General features: G+C 53.1%; 1 protein-coding gene across 1 annotated transcript in view; it reads left to right on the forward strand.

Annotated features, from left to right (window-relative positions):
- Nucleotides 1-22,260, forward strand: part of WDR90 (WD repeat domain 90) — a 30,713-nt gene that overhangs the window by 2,111 nt on the left and 6,342 nt on the right. Inside the window, exons 5-34 of the mRNA XM_032197775.1 lie at nucleotides 321-491; nucleotides 1,470-1,593; nucleotides 2,360-2,427; nucleotides 3,036-3,145; nucleotides 3,992-4,198; nucleotides 4,767-4,829; nucleotides 5,129-5,197; nucleotides 5,748-5,858; nucleotides 5,968-6,113; nucleotides 6,406-6,463; nucleotides 7,908-8,026; nucleotides 8,221-8,382; nucleotides 9,014-9,126; nucleotides 10,302-10,418; nucleotides 10,964-11,199; nucleotides 11,656-11,795; nucleotides 12,329-12,459; nucleotides 13,591-13,721; nucleotides 14,177-14,338; nucleotides 14,978-15,106; nucleotides 15,667-15,800; nucleotides 15,879-15,916; nucleotides 16,403-16,522; nucleotides 16,943-17,122; nucleotides 17,934-18,034; nucleotides 18,978-19,080; nucleotides 19,558-19,679; nucleotides 20,046-20,205; nucleotides 21,539-21,729; nucleotides 22,019-22,187. Coding sequence (XP_032053666.1) covers nucleotides 321-491; nucleotides 1,470-1,593; nucleotides 2,360-2,427; nucleotides 3,036-3,145; nucleotides 3,992-4,198; nucleotides 4,767-4,829; nucleotides 5,129-5,197; nucleotides 5,748-5,858; nucleotides 5,968-6,113; nucleotides 6,406-6,463; nucleotides 7,908-8,026; nucleotides 8,221-8,382; nucleotides 9,014-9,126; nucleotides 10,302-10,418; nucleotides 10,964-11,199; nucleotides 11,656-11,795; nucleotides 12,329-12,459; nucleotides 13,591-13,721; nucleotides 14,177-14,338; nucleotides 14,978-15,106; nucleotides 15,667-15,800; nucleotides 15,879-15,916; nucleotides 16,403-16,522; nucleotides 16,943-17,122; nucleotides 17,934-18,034; nucleotides 18,978-19,080; nucleotides 19,558-19,679; nucleotides 20,046-20,205; nucleotides 21,539-21,729; nucleotides 22,019-22,187 — 3,885 coding nt within the window. The remainder of the gene's footprint in view (nucleotides 1-320; nucleotides 492-1,469; nucleotides 1,594-2,359; nucleotides 2,428-3,035; nucleotides 3,146-3,991; nucleotides 4,199-4,766; nucleotides 4,830-5,128; nucleotides 5,198-5,747; nucleotides 5,859-5,967; nucleotides 6,114-6,405; nucleotides 6,464-7,907; nucleotides 8,027-8,220; nucleotides 8,383-9,013; nucleotides 9,127-10,301; nucleotides 10,419-10,963; nucleotides 11,200-11,655; nucleotides 11,796-12,328; nucleotides 12,460-13,590; nucleotides 13,722-14,176; nucleotides 14,339-14,977; nucleotides 15,107-15,666; nucleotides 15,801-15,878; nucleotides 15,917-16,402; nucleotides 16,523-16,942; nucleotides 17,123-17,933; nucleotides 18,035-18,977; nucleotides 19,081-19,557; nucleotides 19,680-20,045; nucleotides 20,206-21,538; nucleotides 21,730-22,018; nucleotides 22,188-22,260) is intronic.

Raw genomic sequence — 22,260 nt, forward strand, 5'->3', positions numbered from 1 at the left:
GGCTGCTTCCCTTGGCTGTGTCAGCCAGGCAAAAGCACTGAGCACCAGCAAGCCCACAGCCTGGGGGCTGCATCATCCAGACATAGCTCAGGGAGCTGCGAGGCTGCACGCCCGCACAGGGGAAGGAGATCGGTTCCCTACAGGGAAATGACCACACACAAGGCAAAGGTGCAATGGGATGCATGCGTTAAGAGGTGCTGCAGGCCAGGCGTGCACTATTCCCCTTGTGTCTTCCCTTCCGTGAGGAGCACGGTTCAAGGTTTGCAGCATGGCAACCTCTTCCCTTGCTGCTTTTGCCCCGTGCCGTTTCTCTTCTCCAGATCTGGTGGGGGCAGCCCCTGCTAACGTGCGCTGGACCTGCCTGATGCTTGATCTCCACGACATCCTCTCCATGTACCTCAACCGGCGTTACAGCCACCTCAAGAGCATCAAGCTCTGCTCCAACCTGCTGGTGAGAAACGTCTGCACCAGCGACTTGGTGTTTGACCCAGGTGAGGAGCGGAGACTCAGGGGTGGCGTCCCTGTGATTTACACCAAGCCTGGATGTGCCCCGTGGTTTTTAAAGCTGCCTTTAGATGCGATTGCTGTAGGGCAATTAGCCCTGATCAGGCAGTTTAAATTCTTAGCCTGTGAGCATGGGAGTGCGTCTGTATCAAAGCTAGGCTGACTTTAGTGGTGAGAGGAAGGGGAAGGGACAAAACGCCAGGTGTGGTGTTAGCAGGTCCATGTGCACTGCCAACTGCAGCCTCACGACCTCTCTGGAGGAAAGTGTCATCTCGTTTTCCAGCTAGAAAAACGAGGGATTTGAGAAAAGATAAATATCTTACCAAAGTTAGAATTTTTCTGGGGAAAAAAGGTGTTACCAAGGCTTGCTTCTCCTAGGCCCATGCTTTTATCTGTCCAAAGAGCCTGTGGATTTTGTGTCTGATATCTGGAAATCTTCCAACGCTTTTTGAATTCACCTGCTTAATGTAACAGAGTTACTTCAGTTAAAACCTTTGTATCTAACTTTTTTTTCTGTGCTGGAAACCTTCCCAAACTTACTAGTCTGCTGAAAGAATTTACAGATGCTGCATGCCGTGAAAGAGGCTCTTGGAATTTCTTATGTCACAAAAACGTTCTTGAAATTACAAACTCATCAAGGAAGCAAGACAAGAAAATCAGAACAGAGCCCTAGCACAAATCACATGAAACTATGGAAAATAATAGAAAACTAAGCGAATTTTGGGCCTGGGGGGCTCATAACTGGATACCAGGTGTTAATGCTCTTATGTTGCCTTTGGAAGTTGAGAGTTTCAGGAATATTCCCACGCAAAGGCGTCTTAGTTCATTACAGACCTTGCTGCAGTTATAATCTTTGTTTTTTGAAGTCCTCAAAGAGGGCGGTCGTGTGTCCTACTGGAAACACCTCATTTTGGCCGGCTCCACAGGCCTTGGAGAATTTCATCTTCTTGTCTTCCTGCCTCTAGGTGTGACTTTCTCCGAGGCCCGACAAGCCAACCTGGCCGGCCACGGCGTCTCTCCCATGCCGCGGGAAATGGCCTTCCCAGTGCCCAAGGGGGAGAAGTGGCACGACCACTACGACTACATCAGGTACGCCCGCTGCTTGTGGCACCGCCAGAGCTTTTACACCTCTCTTCGGGGAGCACAGTTAAGGAGTGACAGATTTATACGGACTTGGGGCTCTAGTTGAAACGTTTTGGTTGCCCCAGCTCTTGTGCTTAGAGGTTGTTAGTAAGTCTGCCCTAAATTGCTGATTGCTGATATTTTGGGGCAGGAAAAATGCCCCCAGGGTGCTCCCTGAGCCCCAGGCCCACCAGAGGTTGGTGTTAACGCCAGTCCTCTCTCAGCAGTCTCTTGCTGGATCTGCCTCAGGTGAACTCAAATGTTTCTTCCGTGCGTCCTGTTCCAAAGGAGCACTTCAACTCCTGGCTAATTAAAGGGTGCTCACGGTGGCTGCTGAGCTGTGATCGGCCTCAATGCCTCATCAGGCAGGCAGATGGAAGCATGCCTTCCTCAGCTTCAGTGCTCTGCTCCCGTCTGCACTGAGGTTTTCGCCAGAGATTTGTGTCAGTCATAAATCGTGGCTCGTTACAGGCACTGCTTAGCAGCGTTGCCTAAAGCAGGCAGTGCCGAGCTTACCCCTGAAAAGGAATGGGGTGGTTTGGAGTGGGGAGATGCTGTAGTGCCTCACTGCTTGGGGGATGAAGGGGCAAAAGGAGGAATCTTGTAGGAGGCAGCCAGCTTAAACTGCCCTTGTTAAAGGCTGTTGTGCCAGACCATAAGGTGTCATGTAAGATCTCTGTGTGCATGTGTGCAGAGGCCTGGTTACACGGTGTCTTTCTCTGATTTTGCTCAGGTTCCCATCTGAAGGGTCCAAGCTGCCGTACGACTCCATCCAGAAGAGCTGCTCCAGTCCTGCAGCAGGTGGGAATGCCGGGGGCAGCAGCTGAGGCCATGCCAGCCCCGGGTGTTTGCTCGAGCAGCGTGCTGCTGGCCTCTGGGGCTCTGTCTGTCCAGAGCCCTTTGTGGGATCCTTGCTGGGAGAACTTCTCCCAGAGGTTTAGAGGCACCTGAGCGGCCCAGCATTTCACCCTGAGAACTGGCATGGGTCAGCTGAAGCACCCACACTTGTTTGGAAGTGCTGGGGAGTTTTAGGAGGTGGCTGGAGCAAAGATGTTTCTTGGCTGTGAAATATGGTTAATTTTAAACAAGCTTTTCTGTGGGCTCCTCTTGTAGAGCCATTGAGAAAACAGCCCCTAGTCTCCTGGGGTTGGAGTCCTTTCCCTTCTCCCTCCCAACCTAAGGCAGCAAATTTGCAGTGTGTTTTCTGTTCAATATCTGTTGTAACAGATGTAGTTTCAGGCAGAGTGTAATCAGGGGACTCTCAGGGATTTTTCAGTTCATCCCCACACCTTCCTAGAGCTCCAGCAGGAGCTGAGTGATGTGGCTGTTGGTTTCCTTCCTGCAGGAGCAGGTAGCTAACAGGGCAGAGGCTTTCTAAAAGAGTCCAGCCCTTTCTTCTTGTCCTCCAGGTGGCCAACCCTCGGAGGACCCTGTCTGCCAGCTGCCCCAGCCGATGACACTCACCAAAGCTGTCCGTGACCGACTGTCCCTCATCCACCAGATCACCAGTCCCAGAGCTGTAAGCGTGCCCTGGAGAGAGGGTGTGACTTCTGCCTTCCTGCCTCACGTGGAGCTTTCCCTTCGTCTTCTCTTTTAGTTCCTTTATTCAGGCTGTAGAAGCTGCTTTTTGCCTTCCACAGCCTGATCTGGGCAGGGTCTGTTGAGCACAGCCCCGCAGCGAGTGCCTCGGTGGTTCCGTGTGGTGTAGCACAGAGCAGGGATGGGATCAATGCCAAGTGCTTCATGGTCTCTAGACATCTATCCCTGCGTCAGTGGAGTACTTTTGTCTTCAAATTGAAGATAGGAAACGAGGACTGGAGACTAAAGAGCTTGCTGGGGTGCCCCCGGGGAGCAGAGCAGCACTGGGGTCGGGATTGCTGGGCCTGCAGGCAGCTGCCCTCGCTGTGATCACACCTTCCCCACTGGTGTTCAGGCTCTCAAGCTGGTGATGGGCTTCTGGAGAGGGGAAAAGCTCCCCTTCTAACGCTGCAGGGGGGGAAAATTGATGAGTGGAGCCCTGAGCTGGGATGTGCTGAGTCAGCCAGGTGCCTTCAGCTTCCCCAGCTCCGTGGAGAGAGGGCAGCTCGTCTGCAGGCTGGTTGGAGCTGCGGCTCCTGGGGCTCTGCTGTGTTGGGAGGAGATGAAGCCTGCACAGACAGTGGCAGGCGTCTGGTACCCAGGTAGGTACTGACAGTTAGGTGGCAGGCACGCTGCCCCTCCTTATTACTCCATCATTTGTATCACTCGTGAATGTTCGGAGTTTTTACGAGTCACTCGCGAGTGACACCGGCGTCTCCCTGTCTCTGCAGTGGGTGTAAGGCGCTGGAGGAGGGCTGGTCCGTGTCTGAGCCTCTGCCCTTTACAGGTGCCACACCGCTGTCCTGCAGTTACAAGAAGTATCCCCGAGGTTCACCTGGCAGCCCCAGGGCCTCTGAGAGCCGTGCGTGCTGGCGACCAGGAGGCAGAGAAGAACTCAGGGCAGTGCCCGGCAGTCAGCGACGGCAGCATCCACGTGTACGCGCACCGGAGGAGCGAGCGGGCCGCCCGCACCACCCGTGGGGGCTCAGAGGAGGTGGGCTCAGCTTCGTACTCAACCCTCTGCGTCCTGTCCGGGTGGCTGTAGCTCTCGTTAGTGCTTCCCCCAGCTCTGCTCTGGTGGAGATTTTGCTCGCAGGATGGGTTTTGTTGAGGAGAGGGGGCTTGGGGTATGGCTCTTGCTTGCTGCGTGTGTAAGGGCTCCTCCACAGCCACGTCCCCAGTCAGTATCTGTCTCCCCAGAGGCAGGACTGGGTTTTACCAGATTCTGATCTGCCCCCCACTGCTTGCTCCATCTCCCAGGGCTGTGCTGAGTGTGGGGACCCCCTCGGCACCCTCCCACACCTCCTGGGGATGGTGTCCGGGCTGCTGAAGGCTCGCTTGAGCAAGTGGCGTGGGGACACTTGTGCCTGATGGTTTTGAGCCCAGCAGAGGGAACACAAGCTTCAGGCTGGAGTTTCAGTTAACGCTACAGAATACTTCTGCTGGCATTATTTTTTCTGACCAGCAGTTCTTTCCTCTCGGGTGTTACACGTCTTGAAAGAGGGACCCAGTGTTTGGGCGCACTGACATTAAGCTGGTTGTGTGTTTAATGATTTGCCCAGGATGCGTCCAGGAAGGGCCCCGGAGCAGATGTGCTGGCCAGCAGGAGAGCTGCTCACTGCAGGGTAAGACCAGGTGCCGTCCTGCTGCAGCAGCCTGCTTTTGGGGCATTTTGGGGACGTGGAGGGGGCTGGCTGGAACCCCCTCAGATGGAGTGGTTGAACTTTTCAAAGCTGGGAAATCCCAGCTCCTTCCTTTCTTCTGGATTTGACTTTTATGTTAAATAAAAGCCATCCGCTTACTGGGGGAGAAACCAGTGCTGTGTCTGCTTTAGAGAGAACCAGTAAACGGGGTGGAGGGCTATGGCAGAGCAGTTGGCGAGCTGGCCCTGCTCTCAGGGTGACTCTGCTGTCTTGTTTTTCAGAGTTTCTTACCAGATCCAATCCTGAGGCTGAGAAAGATAATCGGCTTTGGAGGCGGCAGCACCAAATGTGTCAGTAACTTGGGCAGTTTTGCAAGTTTATCTGTAATCACGTGTTGGTTTTTCAGAGGTGTAGAGGGCAGGCAAGTGCCACGCTTTTGGTACATTTTTGCTGGGGAGAACTGCTCCGTAACAAACAGGCACGAGCCCATGTTTGTGCATGGGAACTATTGCTACAGTGCTGAATCAGAAATCAGGGGGCCTTTCAGATCTCCTGGCTTCTGCAAGCAGGGAAGCGTTTTGGATTGTTAATGATAAAGAAAGGGTCTTTTTGGTTCGTCCAGTTCGAGGCTCTGCCAAGAACATTTTCTTCCATATATTGGCTGTGCATGTTTTAGACATGATTTGTATGGCAACTCAGCTGAATTACCTCGGCTGTCAGCTGGGCTCCTCGTTTTCCTTCACAAGATAGAAGCCTACTTGTTGCATGGCAGGGCAGTCCTCTGCCCTGCACACGGGCAGCAGATCTCCAAACCTGTGGATTTAAGAATTTTCTGGGTGCAGCCCAGGGTCACCTCCGTGCCATCTCATCAGCCCTCTTGTTCTTGTCTCGGCCCTGCAGGCGCTGTGGACTAAGGACAACTCCGCAGTGGTGTACCCGTGCCACGCTGTTATAGTAACCCTGCAGATTCAGACCGGGGAGCAGAGATTCTTCACCGGCCACACAGACAAGGTAGATGTAACTCTTTATGAAGGTGTACGGCCGTGCTGTGCCCGTGCCCGAGGTGCAGGCACCTTCCTGCTGCTCCTCTCCCAGCTCTCCAACCCGCTGCATCCCACAGGTGTCGGCGCTGGCGTTCAACGGGAGCAGCACCTTGCTGGCTTCGGCACAGGCTGGCCCCCTGAGCCTGCTGCGCCTCTGGGACTTCCCTGGGGGCAGCTGCCTGTCGATGTTCAAAGCCCACATGCAAGTGCTCCTGTCCCTGAGGTAGGTTTCGGCCCTGGAACGGTGCGTGAGGGCGGAGGAGATGCGCGCAGGGGTGCGTTCAGGCGTGCCAGGTGTCGCAGCGTGGCAGCTTTTCCGTGCTATTAGTGCGTGATAAACCAGGGGTGAATTACAGCTCTCCCTCAGCTGCTGTGCTTGTCACTGAGACCTGCTGGCAGCTAGCCCAGCACAGCTGACGAGCTGCCAGCTCCCGGGCTCATCCCTCGGGACCTACTGTCTCCTTGTTGAGATGCGTTTGGGGTGCTGCGTCTCACCTGCTGTCCTGTTCTTGCAGCTTTTCCTACAGCGGAGCCGTTCTCTGTGGTGTTGGAAAGGATGGGCATGGGAAAACGGTGAGAACTAAAACTTATTTATTTATTTTTTTGCGTTTTCTCTGCCCTGCCAAGCAAGTGACAGGAGAGGACTTCACCCAGATCAGATAGTTATGCTGCAGACAAACCACTGCTGTGTGCTCGCTGTCTCCCAGCCACCAGCCCAGCCAGGACAGTTCTCCTTGTGCCCTGCGGGGATCGCTGCAGTCTAATGCACGGCATCGCCTGGCATCGCTGCAGCAGTTCCAGCCCACCCAGCTGAGGGTGACGCGTGCTTGTGTGGCATTTCGAGCTGGAAGGCTTGCAAGCACGTAGTGGAGGAATGGGAGTTCAAATGGGAGATTTGGCACCGACTGGAGCCCAAAACCCGTTTTTTATAGCATCAGGGGTGAGCAGGCAGATGCGGGGTTTAATCCTTCCCTTCAGGGCTCCAGCACCGTGTGCTGGAAGGGATGCTGGGCACCGAAGCTGCCACCCACTGATGTAGCTATGGGATGACGCAGATCCCACACATAGTAGTCAAAAATAAAATTGTTTTTTGGGACTCAGGGTTTTACTTGATCAGTGCAACTGTTTTCATCCAGTAATCCCTTATTGACAACTACCAGCAATTAGCTGTGCCATCACTAACTGCCTACAGCCTGCAGGAAAAAACAAACAGCCACAGGACTGCTCCAGTTTTTTCGCAGCATGAGGCAGAGCTCTGCAAACCGGGTGGGAGCTCGGGAGGGGAAATCAATGCGCTGAAAGCGGCACAGGGGGTTGGAAACAGGCTGGGAGGGGCTGTGGGGATGGCCAGGAGCACTTTTGGGGTGGCACACCGGTCGTTCTTAGCCTCGGAGGCCGTGCTGGGTTCATTTCTAATGCTGCTCTGAGAACAGAGAGCTAAATCACCCGCCTGTCCTTGCTGATCATCCCCGTTCCTTTGGGGGTGACCCACCACAAGGACCGACGGACTTGGAGAGAAGGCCTGCAGAGAGCACCCCACGAGGTGAGGGGAAGCTCTTGAGTCTACCCCAAGATCACAGGGGCATTGCCACTGCTTCTCTGCATGGCTTGGCTCTGCTGCCCCTTGTGATGGACACGGCAAGCAGAGCTGGAGCTGAGCAGTGTGCCATGAGAACGAGGAGTGCAGGCAGGCACACGCTGCCCCAGCATAGCTCTTACAACTCCAAAAGCAGAGCTCCCACTCTGTATTTTCTGTCCCAAACGTGAGCTGCGTTACCAGGCGGTCCTGGGGTTGTGAGCCTGTAACTGGGTGCCAGACAAATAGACTGTTGAGCACTTTGAACAGTCCCAACCCTCTGTATGTGAAGTTTGTGGGTTTTCTTCACTCCTTCAATTCCATCATCTGTACTTTGTGCCCAGAGCAGTCTCCAGTATGTGCAGCTGTTTGGGATGAGGAGCCCCTTGCTGCCAAAGTTTCCGTGTTTCAGCCCAATGCCGTGCTGTCCTCTTCCTTCAGGTGGTGGTGGTGTGGAACACTGCCCAGGTGTCCTGTGGCGGAGACGTGGTCGTGCTGGCCAAAGCGCACACGGGTGTGGACATCCAGACCTTGAAGATTGCTTTTTTTGACGACACCAGGTAGGGTGCAAAGGAGCCAAAACGGATACAGCCCCGCTTCTGGCACGGCTGGGGGCGGCTCGTGGCGCTGCAGGAGCAGGGGGCTGCTGCTGCCACTCCTGCTTTGGGTCCCTGCTGTCAGCACCGACCTTTGGCACGAGTCCCCTGCCGTCCCTTAGCCCCGTTTTGCGTGACAGGATGGTTTTGTGTGACAGGATGGTGTCGTGCGGCCGGGACAACGTGAGGCTGTGGCGGGTGCGGAGCGGAGTGCTGCGCTCGTGCCCCGTCAACCTGGGCGAGTACCATTCCCTCGAGTTCACCGACCTGGCCTTCGAGGAGGGGCACTCGGCCGAGCGGGAGCCGGAGGACCGCACGCTGTAAGGGGCTGCTGGGCTCCCCCCTCGCCCATCCTCGGGCCACCCTGCAGGGACAGGGCTCTGTTGAGGCTCTCTGGCCATAGCACCCGCCTTTCCCTTCCCCTGTGGGACCACGGCGTTTTGCCTGGCTCTCCCCTGTAGCTGTGAGAGCTTCTTCCCTTCTCAGCATGCTTTGCTTCCCAAAAGAGGTTCAGCTACTGGCAGAGTAGCCTAAGAAAGGAGCCTTCCCTCTTATGGTACTGATGTTTTGCCATATTTAGGGACTCTCTCCCCTGTCCTGGGGCTTGGGGTTAGTGGTGTGGTACGTATCCTTTTAGATACAGGTCACTTTTTTTTTTTTTTCCTGTTATTTTAGTCAGGGCCTTTGTTGCTGCCACGTGCTGCTCCAGGAAGGCAGAGCTGTCAGCTCAGCCGACCCCTGCCTTCCCCGTGAGCTGCGTCCTGTGGCAGGGAGGTCTCTTGCTGAAGTCAGCGCTGAGCTTTTCCTTCTTATTCCATTTGGCGTTTCAAAGGGGCAGGAAATCAGATGGGAAGCTCCAACTTGCTGTCCTGGCTGCAGATTTGTGGGGCAGCTCACGGGAAGGCACCTTGGGCACCCAGGTGACCTGGGGGGGGTCTTTCTCCTTTTCAGCTTTGTCTGCAGCAAGAGCGGCCACGTCTTGGAGGTGGACTACAAGCACGTCTGCATCAGGAGCGCGCGGCGGCTCCTGCCCTCACAGCAGGACCAGCAGGGCGGAGGGGCAGGTAGGGCTCTGGCAGGGAGGAGGGGTAATGGGGCAGCTTGGGGAATTCAACCAAACCCCTGGTAAATTAAACCAGCCGCTTACCCCCTGCTAAGGATTATTTTGGGGTTGACTAGGTCACTGCTGGCTATTTTCCTCTTAAGCACTGCAAATAGTTGTACTTAGGACAGCAAAGTATCATTTTAAGAACGAATTTCAGCATTTTAAACGCTGATTGCAGTTTCAGAGAAACCCTGCTTTTAGAAGCATGAAACAAGGTCTTAATTTGCTGATGGGAATCTTAATGCAGAGATGTAAAAAAAAAAAAAAAAAAAAAAAAAAAAAAAAAAAAATTGGAGAAGATCAGTGAAAAGATGAATTTGGGGATTTTTTCATTATTCAGCCTGTATGAAGTGTTTGGGAAATCTTTGATCTTTGATGCTGTATATGAAATAGTTCTGCTTTCAGCTTGTCCATTAATTTTAACAGCAGGAAGAATTCACTTTCAAGTGTGACTGCTCGATCTTAAAACTTGGTGCATGTTTTGCTTCGGCAAATTGAGCTAATTAATCTCGAGCGTGCCCCTTTGAGAAGTATGTAACTCCAGTTCCCACTTCATGGGTGAGAAAACAACAAAGAGGAGATGAAACCGTGTCCCTGGGTGTCTCAGTGGTGGTGGTGCTGGCTGTCTTCGGTCCTTCGACTGATAGACTTCATACCAGAATCTAAAAATCAGTTACTTTCCCAGTTTCTGTAGTTGTGTTATCCTCACTTGTTCTTCTCTCCCACTTCTCACTACCCCGCAGGGAGGATTTGAGGCACAGGAGGGAGGATTTGAGGCACAGGAATGAAACAGTTTTGTGTCTCAGACAGTTAACCCAGGACATCCCTTACCACGAGATCCCGTTCACACCAGAAGTGTGGCAGGGTTTAAAAAGTGCTAAGGCACTTCTGTGCCTGGCAAGAATAAGCAGAGCTGCACTGGTGGTAGAGAGAAGTGCTGGAAGAGGGACAGGGGGCTGAATACGTTCTGAATCCTAAGAAGAGGTGGCTGGGACCCGAGGCAGCCTCTGCAGCCACTTGCAGTGGGATTTCTGGCTGCTGGAGCAAGTTGGAGCCAGCTCTTGGGTGGGGGGACCATGAGCTTGAGTTTTTGTGTTTCTGCCAGTGTACAACGTGGTGTTTTTGGGATTTCAGGCCCTGGGATTGCTATAAACAGTATCAGCATCTCCTCAGCCTTCTGTGCCACGGGTTCAGAAGACGGCTACCTGCGGCTGTGGCCGCTGGACTTCTCGGCCGTTGTCTTAGAGGCAGGTGAGTAGAGCTGGGGCTGGGCCTTCTGAACTCCACACCTACATCAGCCGGCTGCTGGGAAGCAAAACCTCTGCTCTAATGTCCCCAAAAGTAACTGTCGTGAATGAGGGCATTTTTTATGCCTGCTGTCTTTAGAGAGGACTGTCTTGGGAGTATTTTACTTCAATGACAATTTATTCATGTTCATTCTTCTAACTCCTGGGCAAGAGGCAGGAGAGCTGGGGTGAGAACAGGCAGTCCATCTTGATTTCTGTGCCCTTGTACCTACAGCTCATCTGTCCGTGGAAAAATTAGGGGAGAAGTCAAGCGGTTCTTCACTCTATTTGAAACAGTCATCATCACAGCCGAGCTCAGGGGCTTCTAGAAAGGGCACAGACTAATTTGTCACTGGACTCAAACCTGCAGGCACTCAATCTTGAGGTCGTGCGGGATGTTCACTCCCGTGTGCACTTCTTTCCCATATGTGAATTTGGCTCTGTGGCTGTGCTCCAGGTGCTGCTGCTCCCTTCCTGGGGCTGTGTGCTGACTGCTGTGTCTTTCCCCAGAGCACGAGGCGCCGGTGACTTCTGTCTGCATCAGTCCAGACAGCCACAAAGTCTTGTGCACAACCACGGCTGGGAACCTGGGCTACCTGGATATAGAGTCCCGGGACTATAGCACCCTCATGCGCTCTCACGAGGACTCCATTTTGGCGTTCTCGGTGGAGGGAGTTTGGAAGCAGATGGCAACAGTGTCTCGGGATAACACCATCCGAGTCTGGGACCTCGTGTCCATGCAGCAGGTGGGTGAGATGCGAGTCGTTAGATATCTCATTTATTGATAGTCTCTTCAGTCTCTCCTTAGCTGAGTTATCAAAGTTCCACAGTTCAAGAGCCCTGAAGTGTTCTCCCTGCAGTGTGGGGTGCGCCTGGGTCAAGGAATCCTTCTGAAGTCTGGAGTTTGGAGAGTTTTTGCTTAATGCATAATTTGGTCTTAGACTCTGAAGGTGGTGTTAAACAAAATGGGATGATGTATTTTCTTTTCCTTCATCACATATATATTGCTTTTAACACAAAACATAACACCCGGGGGCTTTATCTAAATGACTGAAGACCCAGGACTTCACTGGGCTTTGGGAGTAACCGGGAAGGGTGAGATTTCTGTTCGCAGGACACGTGGTGGAGGTCTGAGGCTGCCTTGTGGCTGCCAGGTACAGCTTCATCCAGCTTTGTGCCTGTGTTATGTCCCTTCCCCGCAGCTGTATGACTTCGCAGCTGCAGATGAGATGCCGTGTGCTGTGGCCTTTCACCCTACCCAGCGGATCCTTGCCTGTGGCTTTGGCAGCGGGATGGTGAGGACCTTCAGCTTGGCGGCCTCCGATCTGCTGGTGGAGCACAAGTAAGTGCTTGCAGCGGGAGTTGCACCCATGCAAGAGCTAGAGCAATATCTGTGCAGTGGGAGAAGTACTTGCCTTGGGCTTGAGTCCTCACGTCCCAGCTGAGTGGCTTTCAAGCAGAGATAGCCTTTGCACGTTAGACTTCCACCACTCAAAACCTTGGCACACCAAGCTAGGAGGGCTTTTTTGGGGGGGGATTTCCCAGCTGACAGTAGGAAAGGGGCTCTCCTAGAGATCAGCTGAACAGGGAGCTCTTGTGAGCCTTGGCATGGGAAGTGGAGGATGCTCCAAAGGGAGCTGGTCCCATGCAAGGCCAGCTGGAGTGCTGCAGGGGCTGCTCACTCTTCCAAAAACTTGGAGTGCTGGTTGTTCTGCTGCAGGTGTGAACATGGTGGAGTCCTCTGCTTGTCCCTGGTTATTTTGTTCTCCTGGGTTCTTCACTCTGTTCTGCTTGTTGCTACTTTTTTTTTTTTTTTTTTTTTTTTTTTTTTTGTGGCTCTTCTCCACGCTTTTCAATTTTTCTGCCTTCTTGCAGGCAGCACCGCACTGTGATCACTGGACTGACTTTTTCTCCAGATGGCAACTTCATGTTCAGCTCCTGTTTGCAGGGAACTCTGGCTCTTTACAGCTCTGTGGTGCCAAAAAGCCATGTCTTGAGAGTCCTGGGTAAGACTTTGGAGTTGTGGGTTGCCTTTTTTTCCCCCCAATGTTTGTAGTAGCACAGACATCCCAGCACCAAAGTCAAGCCAGATGCAGCCTCCTGACAGAGAGGGGTTCTCTGAAGAACCTTCTGAGCTGCAGTGTTTGTGTTTACACCTTGTCTTTTAGCAAACCTTAGTTCAAACACCTTCAGCTTCCTTTGTACATATATTTTGATTGCCTGGATGGGCTGGGGCCACAGGGACCTGCTTTTTCAGGGCTGGGTTCAACACTGTGTTGCCCAGAAGTAACTCAAGTGCAGAGGCTGCCTACTTACTCTCTTTCCATTTTGTGCACATGCAGCTTAATTTGTTTAAACTGCATCGTTTCCCTCGTTCTGCCCACAGCACAGCTGCACAGAGAGCTGTGCTGGTGGCAAGCAGAAAAGTTTGGGCAGGGAAAGGGAGCTCCGTTACGCAGCGCAGTGTACAAAGAGGAAGATCCTGCCCCAATGAGTGTGCAGTTGAATTAGGTGGAGAAAGAGAAGGGGCTCAGAGAAATGAGAAAATTAGTCCAAAGTCACCGAAGTTTGGTGTCTGTACTGGAAATGCACCTTCCAATTTGGGCTCTGCTCAGAACCTGTGCTTCTGCCTGGTCCTGGGACCTACCAGGGGAATTCTGGTGGTGGAATAAATACAGATAATTCCTCTGATTTCTCTGATTTTTAAACCTTTGGGTCTATCTGCCTGCCAGACTGATATCAGTGGGGTTTGGCAGTGACTTTGTTTCACGCAAGGTTCAGATGTGCAGGCTGCAGCTGACTTCTATAGTTCCTAGTTGAAGTTTCTTGTAATGTTAAAAAACAAACAGTAAAATCAATTTTATTGCTTGCTGCGCTCTCCTTGAAAGCACCACACGTTCAGTCAGGCTGAGAGCCACGTCTCTAGACCTTGCCTTTGAGGTGGTTTACTGTACGGTTTGGATTTTGCAGATAGAGTAGCTTCTTCCACAACAGAGGTTGCTCCTTTCTCAGGCCGGAGCGTTAACCCAAGGCTGATGCAGAGGCAGGAGGAGCTGCAGGCAGCAGCACCATCACGGAGCGAGCTGCCTGCAGCGTGATCTTGGCTTTTCTTATCCCTCTCTTGCTGTGGCCCTCAGGTAACGTGGTGGCCCGGGATGCTGGGAGCGGCCCGGATGCTTTGGCTGTCAGCGGGGACAGCCGTCTCCTGGCCTTCGTGGGGCCCTCCAAGTACGTCGTGACCGTGATGGAGGCCTCCTCGCTCGATGAGGTACCCAGCAGGGTCCCCACCTTCCCCGGGGATGGGTAGGGGAGGAAATTCCCCCAGACTGGATGAGATGAGCCAGGTCAGGGGCTTTGGGCAGCCGCGATGTTGGCAGGAGCCCTCCCAGCACTGCAGGTGCTTGCTCAGGGTGCTTACAATGAGGTTGGACTTCCACTCTGTGGGACACAAACAGTGAAGTCAAGATTTCTTCAACTCCACTCTGCTCTAGAAAGGCAATTTGAGGAACAGCTGCGTGGCCTGTCAGCTCCAAGCCCTCTTTGTGAGCTGCTCTCCTGGATAACGGGGACATTGCCTGTGCCTTGCAGCCCCTCTCGAGGTGGCTGGGTGGAGCACGGGGAGCAGAGAGCCTGGGGGCCTCGGTAGCCTTGTGTTAGGAGAGCCACAAGAGCAACCCCTGAGGCTTTTCCAGGGTGGTTTTTCAGTAGCTCCTTGTTTCACAGCTGCTGAGGGTGGACATCAGCATCCTCGAGTTGAACAGCACAGCCTTGGACACTGCAGTGAGAGTCTCCTTTGCTCCTGTGCCACGAGGCGAGCTCCTGGTGTCCACGTCTTCCAATAAAATCCTTGTGCTTGATGCAAAAACGGGACGACTGGTGCGAGAGGTAGGGTGTTATGAAATTCACGTGCTGAGGCCTCGCCTCAGGAGGGGCTTTGACACTTCATGTTGCTTTGGGCGGCTAAATGAGAGAAGAGCTCATGCTGGAGTTCACAGGCTTCCAAGAAGAGCATGAGTGGCGAGCATGTAGCTATCCTGGTGTGGTCATGCTCAGGGTGAGCCTGAGCTTGTCCTTGTTTTCCTTGCCTCTCTTGTCTTCTTCTTGGCTTCCTTGTCTCGCTCTTGCCTTCTTGCTGAACCATAAGGGCATGAACCTGCCTCTGCGCTGCAGTGGGCTGGTGCTGTGGGACTAGTTACCTGTCTCATGGGAGAGCGGGTGAAATACCCAAATGGCCCACCTGAGTTTTGGGATTGGGCTGTGTCATAGTGGATCTGTCCGGATCACGGTATGTTCAGTGGTTCTGTGATCCTCACGCTCCTGGAGAAGGACCAGAAAACTAGCACACCCCTTTCTTGGGAACGTTGGGCATCTCTGTCTCCTGTTTTAAACTTCACCAGAGGCCAAAAGGATTCCTCTCATCTCCATCCAACAGACCTGTCACTTCTTGTTGCTCAGGCGGTGTTTAACTTGCCGATAGCGAGAGCTGGCTCGGTTAATGCTGCTGGTGCTGTGTCTTGTCCTCAGGTGTCTCCTGTGCACAAGGTGTCCTGCTCTTCCTTGGCACTAAGCAAGGATGCCAGGTACCTGCTCACTGCTGGCGACAAGGTTATCAAAGTGTGGGACTATCAGATGCGCTTCGATATCAACTTCCAGGTACCGCACACACGGGGAGGGAAGCAGCTTGGCGTTGCCCTGACCTGTCAAATAAAGCATTTCTCAATCCCTGGAGAAGAAAGTAGCAGGTGGCCTCTGTGTGGCTTGACCCATTGTCCCCAGTCCTGGTTTGCCCAGCAGCTGAGGAACACAGCCCTGTTCCCATGTGTAAGGTAGTAGGGCCGTGCACTGAGTGCAGGCTGGGGCTGTCCAAACACTGCACCTAGCGAGAGCCTGTGCAGAGGACAGAGGTAGGTTTAACCTCTCTGCTAGGCACAGAGCCACATGCAGAAGGAAACAGCTTGCTCAGGGTTTCAGAGGTGTTGAGAGCTGGGATGAGAGCTTGGGGGTTTTCATCTCCTGCTTGTTTCTCCGGATCAGCGCGTTTAAGCCCAATCATAGGTTTGAGCACTGCAGGTGTGGTGCTGGCCTCTGTGCTGAGCCTCTGCTGGGGAGCGTAGACAGCAGCTTCCTTCCCTGGGTGCCCAGGAACCGCAGCGTGCAGCCCGGAGTCCTGCCGGCCAGGCGCGTGATGGAGCTCAGGACGTGCTCTCTCCCAGGTGTACATCGGCCACTCGGAGCCGGTGCGCCAGGTGGCTTTCAGCCCGGACCAGCGGCACGTCATCAGCGTCGGAGATGCCATCTTCCTCTGGGATTTCATGGCTCTGCCTGTGGAGAGGTCTCCCCCAGCCCTGTAAGTGCAGCGTTGCCTCCCCTGCCTCCCCTCCTCTCCGTCCCTCGCGGTGTAACGCCGGGCTCGTTGCCTTCCCAGGGCTCGTTCCTCCGAGTCTTCTCCGCTGCCAGGAGCAGGTGAGTGAGTTTGCTCCCTCCCGTGAGTTGCTGTGGGCTGCAGCTCTTCCGTAGCTGCTGTTCATGGCACGGGGTTGGGGTTGGGCTGTGGATTTTTGGTTCCTTCCCTCAGGGGGGTAGTCAGACAGCAGGGGCTAACCAGCTAATGAGCCCCATCGGCAGTCTCCAGTTAATTGGCACCTCTCAGTGGGGGTCTGCCAAGGAGGGGATGTTCTGAGCAGGGCAGCTCTGGGTTTCCTGGTAGGTTGTTCAGCTTTTGCCTTCTGTCTTTCCTTGCCTCCTGACTCCATCTCTTCTGACTTGCTCCCTGGCCTCACCGTTTCCCCTCTCTGTCTGTCCCTCCCTTTCTTGAATGGCAGCGGAGAAGTGGCTCCTGCGTGGGAGGAAGCTGGAGAATGAGCTTGGAGGCATCACCATCAGTCACCCTGGGAGGATGAAGGGATTTAAGTGAGGAAGGGAGTTACACAAAATGTTTTCTTTTCACAGAAAAGAGCTCTGAAAAGCTGAAGGATGTCTCTGATATACCTCGTCAGACAATTCCTCTTCCATTGTTGTCCTCCCCACCATGTCTGGATGTCAGCTCTGTCCACCTAGCAGGATGTCAAAGTAAGAGGAATTGATTATAGGAGAGGGTGAAGTTGAGCTTGTTTTAGGTCTAACTCCTTGCCTAGTTCACCAGCATCCTGTCTGTGCCCCTCATCCCCTTCCTGCAGACTGACAGACCAGTCTGCACTTTCCTTCTCCTAACTTGGTCAAATCCAGCCAGAGGTGTTGTGGTGCAGCACTGCTTCATCCTCTGCTCTGCTCCATACACTAAGCTGCTGGCACAGCTTCTTGAAGGCTGTGGTAAACACCTTGTTGGACACAACCAGCAGGAAACGTCTGCTGTGCCCTCCACCCTACCAGATGGGCTGTTACACAGAGCAAGAGAATGACTGCCAGAAATCAAAGGCTTGCTCTCGCAAGAAGCGGTCCTGAAGGACACAGCTGGCTCTGTGCTTCCACTGCTTTGTTTTTATTCTTCAGGTATTTTCTCCGAGTCGGACAAAGAGGAGGAAGCCTGTTTGCCAGGCAGCAGCAGGCTGGTGGCGAATGGAGACAAAGACACCTCGGTCCTCGTGGTGGAACCGGTCAGGAGCGAGGAGCTTGTCGTGAGGCCCAAAGTGAGGAGGGAGAGCTCGAGGTCTCCCGGACAGTCAGCACGTGGTAAATGAGGGCTAGTCCCATCTTCTATGGGGCACAGCGTGTGCAGGCCTGCATGGCAGCTTGGGCTGTTCTTGAAAAATACAGAGCGCTGTAAATATGGTGCAGGCAGGCCCCCAAGCAGCACTCAGCACAGCAGTGGCCAGCCAGGCTGGGTGTGTGCAGGAAGCCAGAGTCAAGGGGAGCTCCTCCTGGTCCCCAGGACCACTCGTTTTTCTGGCTCTTTCCCTGCTACTGCTTCTAGGCAAGGCAGAAGCCCCTCTTCAGCTTGTAGCCAATATCATCTCTAAGTAGCACATTCTATTGAACCGTGCTGAAATTAAAGCTCCCGATGTCTCTATTAATAGATGCACAGCCTCGAAGCTGCAGCAGTTTGTGGCGAGCAGCCAGCAGCACGCAGCTGCCAGCGCTCAGCCCCAGGCAGGATTTGTTGGAAAGCTTCAACATAAAAATGTGCCTCTGCTACTCCGGTTAGAGAGCTCTTTCTAGCAGCGTGGCTTATGCTTTTGCAGCGATGCCCAGAACGCGCAGCGTGGATGCCTTTAGGCTGTTTGGAGCACGGCTGAGTGGGCTGATTGGGGAGATGGATTTTCTTCTTTTGCTCCTGGAAAGCTGGCACTTTTCATACAGCCAGTCACTTGGTCACGTAGGAGCACGTGCGAGTGACTCTGCAGTCTGCTTGTTGCCTCTCCCATGTGCTTGTGTGTATGCACACGTAGTGTGTGAACAGACAGCAAGCCACAGCATAGCTGCTGATCCCAAAGCATTCCCTGAGCAGCGTCACATAGGCACCGTCTTCTTCTTTGTGTGGCAGAACCCAGAAAGGAGACCAAAAGTCCCCAGTCCCAATGCAACGTCCGCCCAGATTCCTACCGGCATTTCACTCCTCGCTTTAAGGCATCAGCGCTCCCCCAGGTGAGAATTGTGCCGGTGCTGGTTACCTGGGCAGGTGAAGAACCGGCATTTTGGGGCTGGGGTAGGTGGCTTTTCAAAACTGTTTCCATTTTTTGGTTCTTTGGATGAAAGCAATTTGCAAAATGCACCCCTGGGCCTGATGTCCAATTCGAAACCCTTAACATTAGTCCGCCTTTCTCCTCCACACGCAGCTCTTTCCAGACTAGCAAAAAGTGAGTTATTCTCCATTCTTTTTCTGTTCAGCAAATCTGCATAAATTTTTATTCAAAGGCAATGGAAATGGCATGTGCTATTGAAAGTGAAAGACGAGTGAGCAATGGAGTGATTCATCACGCACACATATTTGTGAGCAGATGCGTTGGCAAAGCAGGCTGGGGAAGGCAATCCATCGAGTGTAGTGAAGGTAGTTAAGGCACAGCTCTCGCTCTGTTAATAAACAGAGCAATAATAAAACAGAAACTTAACTCAACCTTTCCCTAAGCTCTGCTGTTCACAGTGGTGGGAGAAAAGCTACGTTCAGCTTGCACCATCAGTTCTCTCTCCTGTCCCCCCACCTGGCAGCGCTTTTTCCCTCATTGTCTTCCTGCTCCAACATCCACATCACCGAGTCAGCAAAACCCGTTGAACTCTTGCCCAGCAGGATTAGCAGCTGCTCATCAGATGGGCAGTTGCTGCCAGCCTGTTTTGTGTCCCATCTCAAAGCATCCGTGCCTGGTTTTGTTGCTGTGGTTTCTCTTTTGTACGCGTAAGCGTGCGCTTTCTGATTGATCCCTTGATGTGTTGGACTTGAACTGTGAGCTTTGGCATGAACCTGTGAGAGTTGTGTGTGTGAGTTATGTGTGTGTGTGCTTGCACGCATGCTTTTCTTATATGGGTCTTGACTGTACCTTCCCAGGCCATCCTCCCAGAGCTTAATTTAAGCCCATGTCTGGTTTTCTTGCAGAGTTTCTTATCTCCTCCAGCTGGCAACGAGCTCTTGAAGCTGAAAGCAGTGATCGGCTACAATGGGAACGGCAGAGGGAACATGGTGTGGAACCCGGACACAGGTACACGGGGAGGGCTGAGGAGGGGTGGGAGGGCTGTGAGCCCTCGCTGTCTGCAGGCACACGCTGAGCCCAAGTCAGGTCTAGCTGTTGGGTGAGGATCTTTGCTTTAACATAGCGCTGCTCTGTGTTTGTAAAACCCAGTAACCCTTCTGTGCTGCTGGTGAACGTTAGTTGATACAGGCAGTCCCAGGCTTCTGTTGCTGAGTGGATAGAAGAGGAGGAAGGGCTGTCCCAGGGTCTATCTCACCTCCTGTCTCCAAGCTGGAGCGGTGCCCATCAGTTTTGCTTTGCTCAGGGTAGGGGAAGTGAGATTTGTCTTACTCCATCCTCAGCCCGATGGGAAAGATGCTGCAGAGGCTGTGTACCAGAGTCAGCTTTTATGTATTACTGAAAAAAATAATCTTACTGAACTGTGATGTGAGTTACGGTGGGTGAAGCCTTTACAGGAAACCATCCCGTCTCCTCATTCTCTGCTAGGCTTCTTTGCCTACACCTGCGGCTGTGTCATCGTGGTTGAGGACCTGCACTCGGGGCTGCAGAATCACTGGCTTGGCCACACAGAGGAGATCTCTACACTTGCTGTCAGCCACGATGCCCAGGTAGGAGAGGCTTCTGCTTGCCCAGGACTGTGTTTTTTCTTTTTCCTGTGTCACTTTGGGCTAGAGGAATGTCACCGGCTAAAATCCCAGTTGCCTGTTCCTCATTCTGAATGCTTCGCGGAGACCTGGGGTTAGGGAAATAAAATCAGTGGGTTCTGAGCCTAGCTATTCCTTGGGCTGGCTCAGCTTGACTGTGAAGGCTGCTCCCTGCCACCACTCCCTCCTCCTATCAAGTGACAGTCGTTCTTGCAGGATTTTCCATTTGCCAGCTGCATGACTTTAATTTGGGTCTAATAGTTCCTAAGACTAATGAAATGTTCTCTAATTACTTACCAAGGTCTCTGTGACAACATTTTGTTCTGTTAGGTTCTCGCCTCTGCCTCGGGAAGGAGGAATGGAGACTCCCATTGTCAAATCTGCATCTGGAACATCCAGGATGGGGTCTGCACAACGAGTCTGTTCCACCACAAGACACAAGTGCAAGCCATGGCGTACTCTCGGGACGACAGGTTCCTTGCTACCCTAGGTGAGTCCTCCTGCACCCAGGAACAGACAGCTCGTGGGAAGAGGGTGCTGTAAGTGGTACCCGTGAGATGCCCACCAGGCTCGTGGGTCTGCCCAGCAGCTACTGCATGGTAGCCTTGGCACTGGATGGCATTTTCACAATGAAGTGGACAGGATGCCTAGCAAACAGGACAGTGGATCATGTGGCATGTAAATCTGCTGGTGATCTCCCCAGGTGGCCTTGGGAGTGACCATGAGCAGAGGTGCTCTTTGCAAGTGAGCGTGTTGCCAGGGCGCTGTCAGCAGCGTTTCGAGGGCAAACACGAGCCCCGTGTGTCCCAGCCACAGGCATGAACTTGCCCCAGCTCCCGTTCAGTTCCTTCTCATTGCCCAGTAAGCTTGTTTTTCTTGAAGTTGCAGCTTTCTTCTCCCAGCTGACTAGTGCTTGCTCAGGCTGTGTAAATAGTTTGCAGTTACTATATATAGTATCCAAAGGGAAATGCTTTCTTCTGGACTTCTTATTGTTGCTTAGCTGGAATTGCACAGAAGTAGCCAGGCTTCAAACTGTGAGCCTCCTGCCAGGCGGCGATGCCAGCACAAGATGGACGCACAAGCTGTCTGTTTTGTTTAGGCAGGGGACATTTAAAGGACAAATATGCAATTAGTAAGTTCTTGTTTTTGCAAGAGAGGACCTGTGGAGCAGGCAACACATTTGCTCTGGGCTGGTGAATCTGCCCTTGGAAAAAAAAAAAAAAAAAAAAAGCAAGGTTTGCTAAAGAGAAAGAGAGCTTTGTGCTCTCACAGAGCAGCGTGGGAGAGGAGCCCTTCTCCAGCTCCTTCCTGGGCTGCGGAGAAGGAAAAAGCTGAAAGCCTGCTCTGAGCTGTGGGGTCTGTGCAAAGCCGATGAGGCACCTGCTCTCCTGGCTGTCTGGGAGCTGGGGATGCTTGCCACCACCAAGCCTGGTGCCTTCTGCAGCCACCCAGGATGCAGAAACAGCAGAAAGCCAGCTCTGCGTGCTGAGTTCCCCACCGCACCAGCCATCAGCTGGTCTGAACGTTGGCTGCAGCCCGAGCTGCAGGTCCAGATGTGCTGCAACCTCCAGCACGAAGCGTTGGGGCTGTTCTACCTCAGCTCAGGTGGTGATCCATCACGTCGTGCAGCTTTGGCTGCCCCTGAAGCACTTCCTTGGCTTTTGCTGAGCGTGCAAGGAGGAGGCTGTTTGCAGCAGTTGTCTTTGAACAACTGGATAACGGGGGGACAAAGTTGACACGGGTGTGCAGTGTGTGCTCGTGACCTCTGTGAAGAAACGCTGAGGCTGCAGAATTCCCTCCTACTGCTTTCATGTTCTACCTAGGGGACTACAATGATCAAACCATTGCTCTGTGGAATGCCTACACTTACGAGCTCCTGTCATCAACTTGTATCTCGGAGCCAGTCCACGAGGTGGCTTTTAGTCCTTTTTCTCACCGAGAAATGGCCTGTGTGGGGACAGGAGCGGTGACGTTTTGGCTGTTGGAGCAGAGGGGGGCTGACATCAATCTCAAGGTAAATCTCTTTTTTTCTCTTTTTTTTTTTTTCTTTTGAAATTGACGTTCATTATCTCTGACGTCTTTTCCAAGCCCCAGCAAGTGAGACGGAGGCTCTGCCCCCACAGTTCTGCCAGAGCTGATGATTTCTCTTAGCAAGAGTGTGATGTTGGCTGGCCATGAGCGGCTTTCAGTTGTATTTGATGCAGCAACTGAATTAACTGAGGGTGGGAGGAGGAGTTTTGTTTTTTTCCTTGCAGGTAAGCTCTGTGCTCTCTGTGACCTTCCTGTTTTCTGTGTCCTGGCAGGTTCATCGGGCCCCTGCGCCAGCCGTGTTGGGGCCGGTGGAGCTGACCTCCCTCTGTTACGGTGCTGACACCCTCCTTTACTGTGGGACCAACTCGGGCCAGGTCTGCGTGTGGGACACGGAGACCAATCGCTGCTTCATGACGTGGGAGGCCGATGACGGCGAGATCGGTGGGTGCAAATGCCCCAGGCGTCCGTCAGGGCTGTAATAAATTTTGTGGGAATTCTGGCAATGAGCAGCAAA

Source organism: Aythya fuligula, chromosome 15 (assembly GCF_009819795.1).
Source record: "Aythya fuligula isolate bAytFul2 chromosome 15, bAytFul2.pri, whole genome shotgun sequence".
NCBI classification, from domain to species: Eukaryota; Metazoa; Chordata; class Aves; order Anseriformes; family Anatidae; genus Aythya; species Aythya fuligula.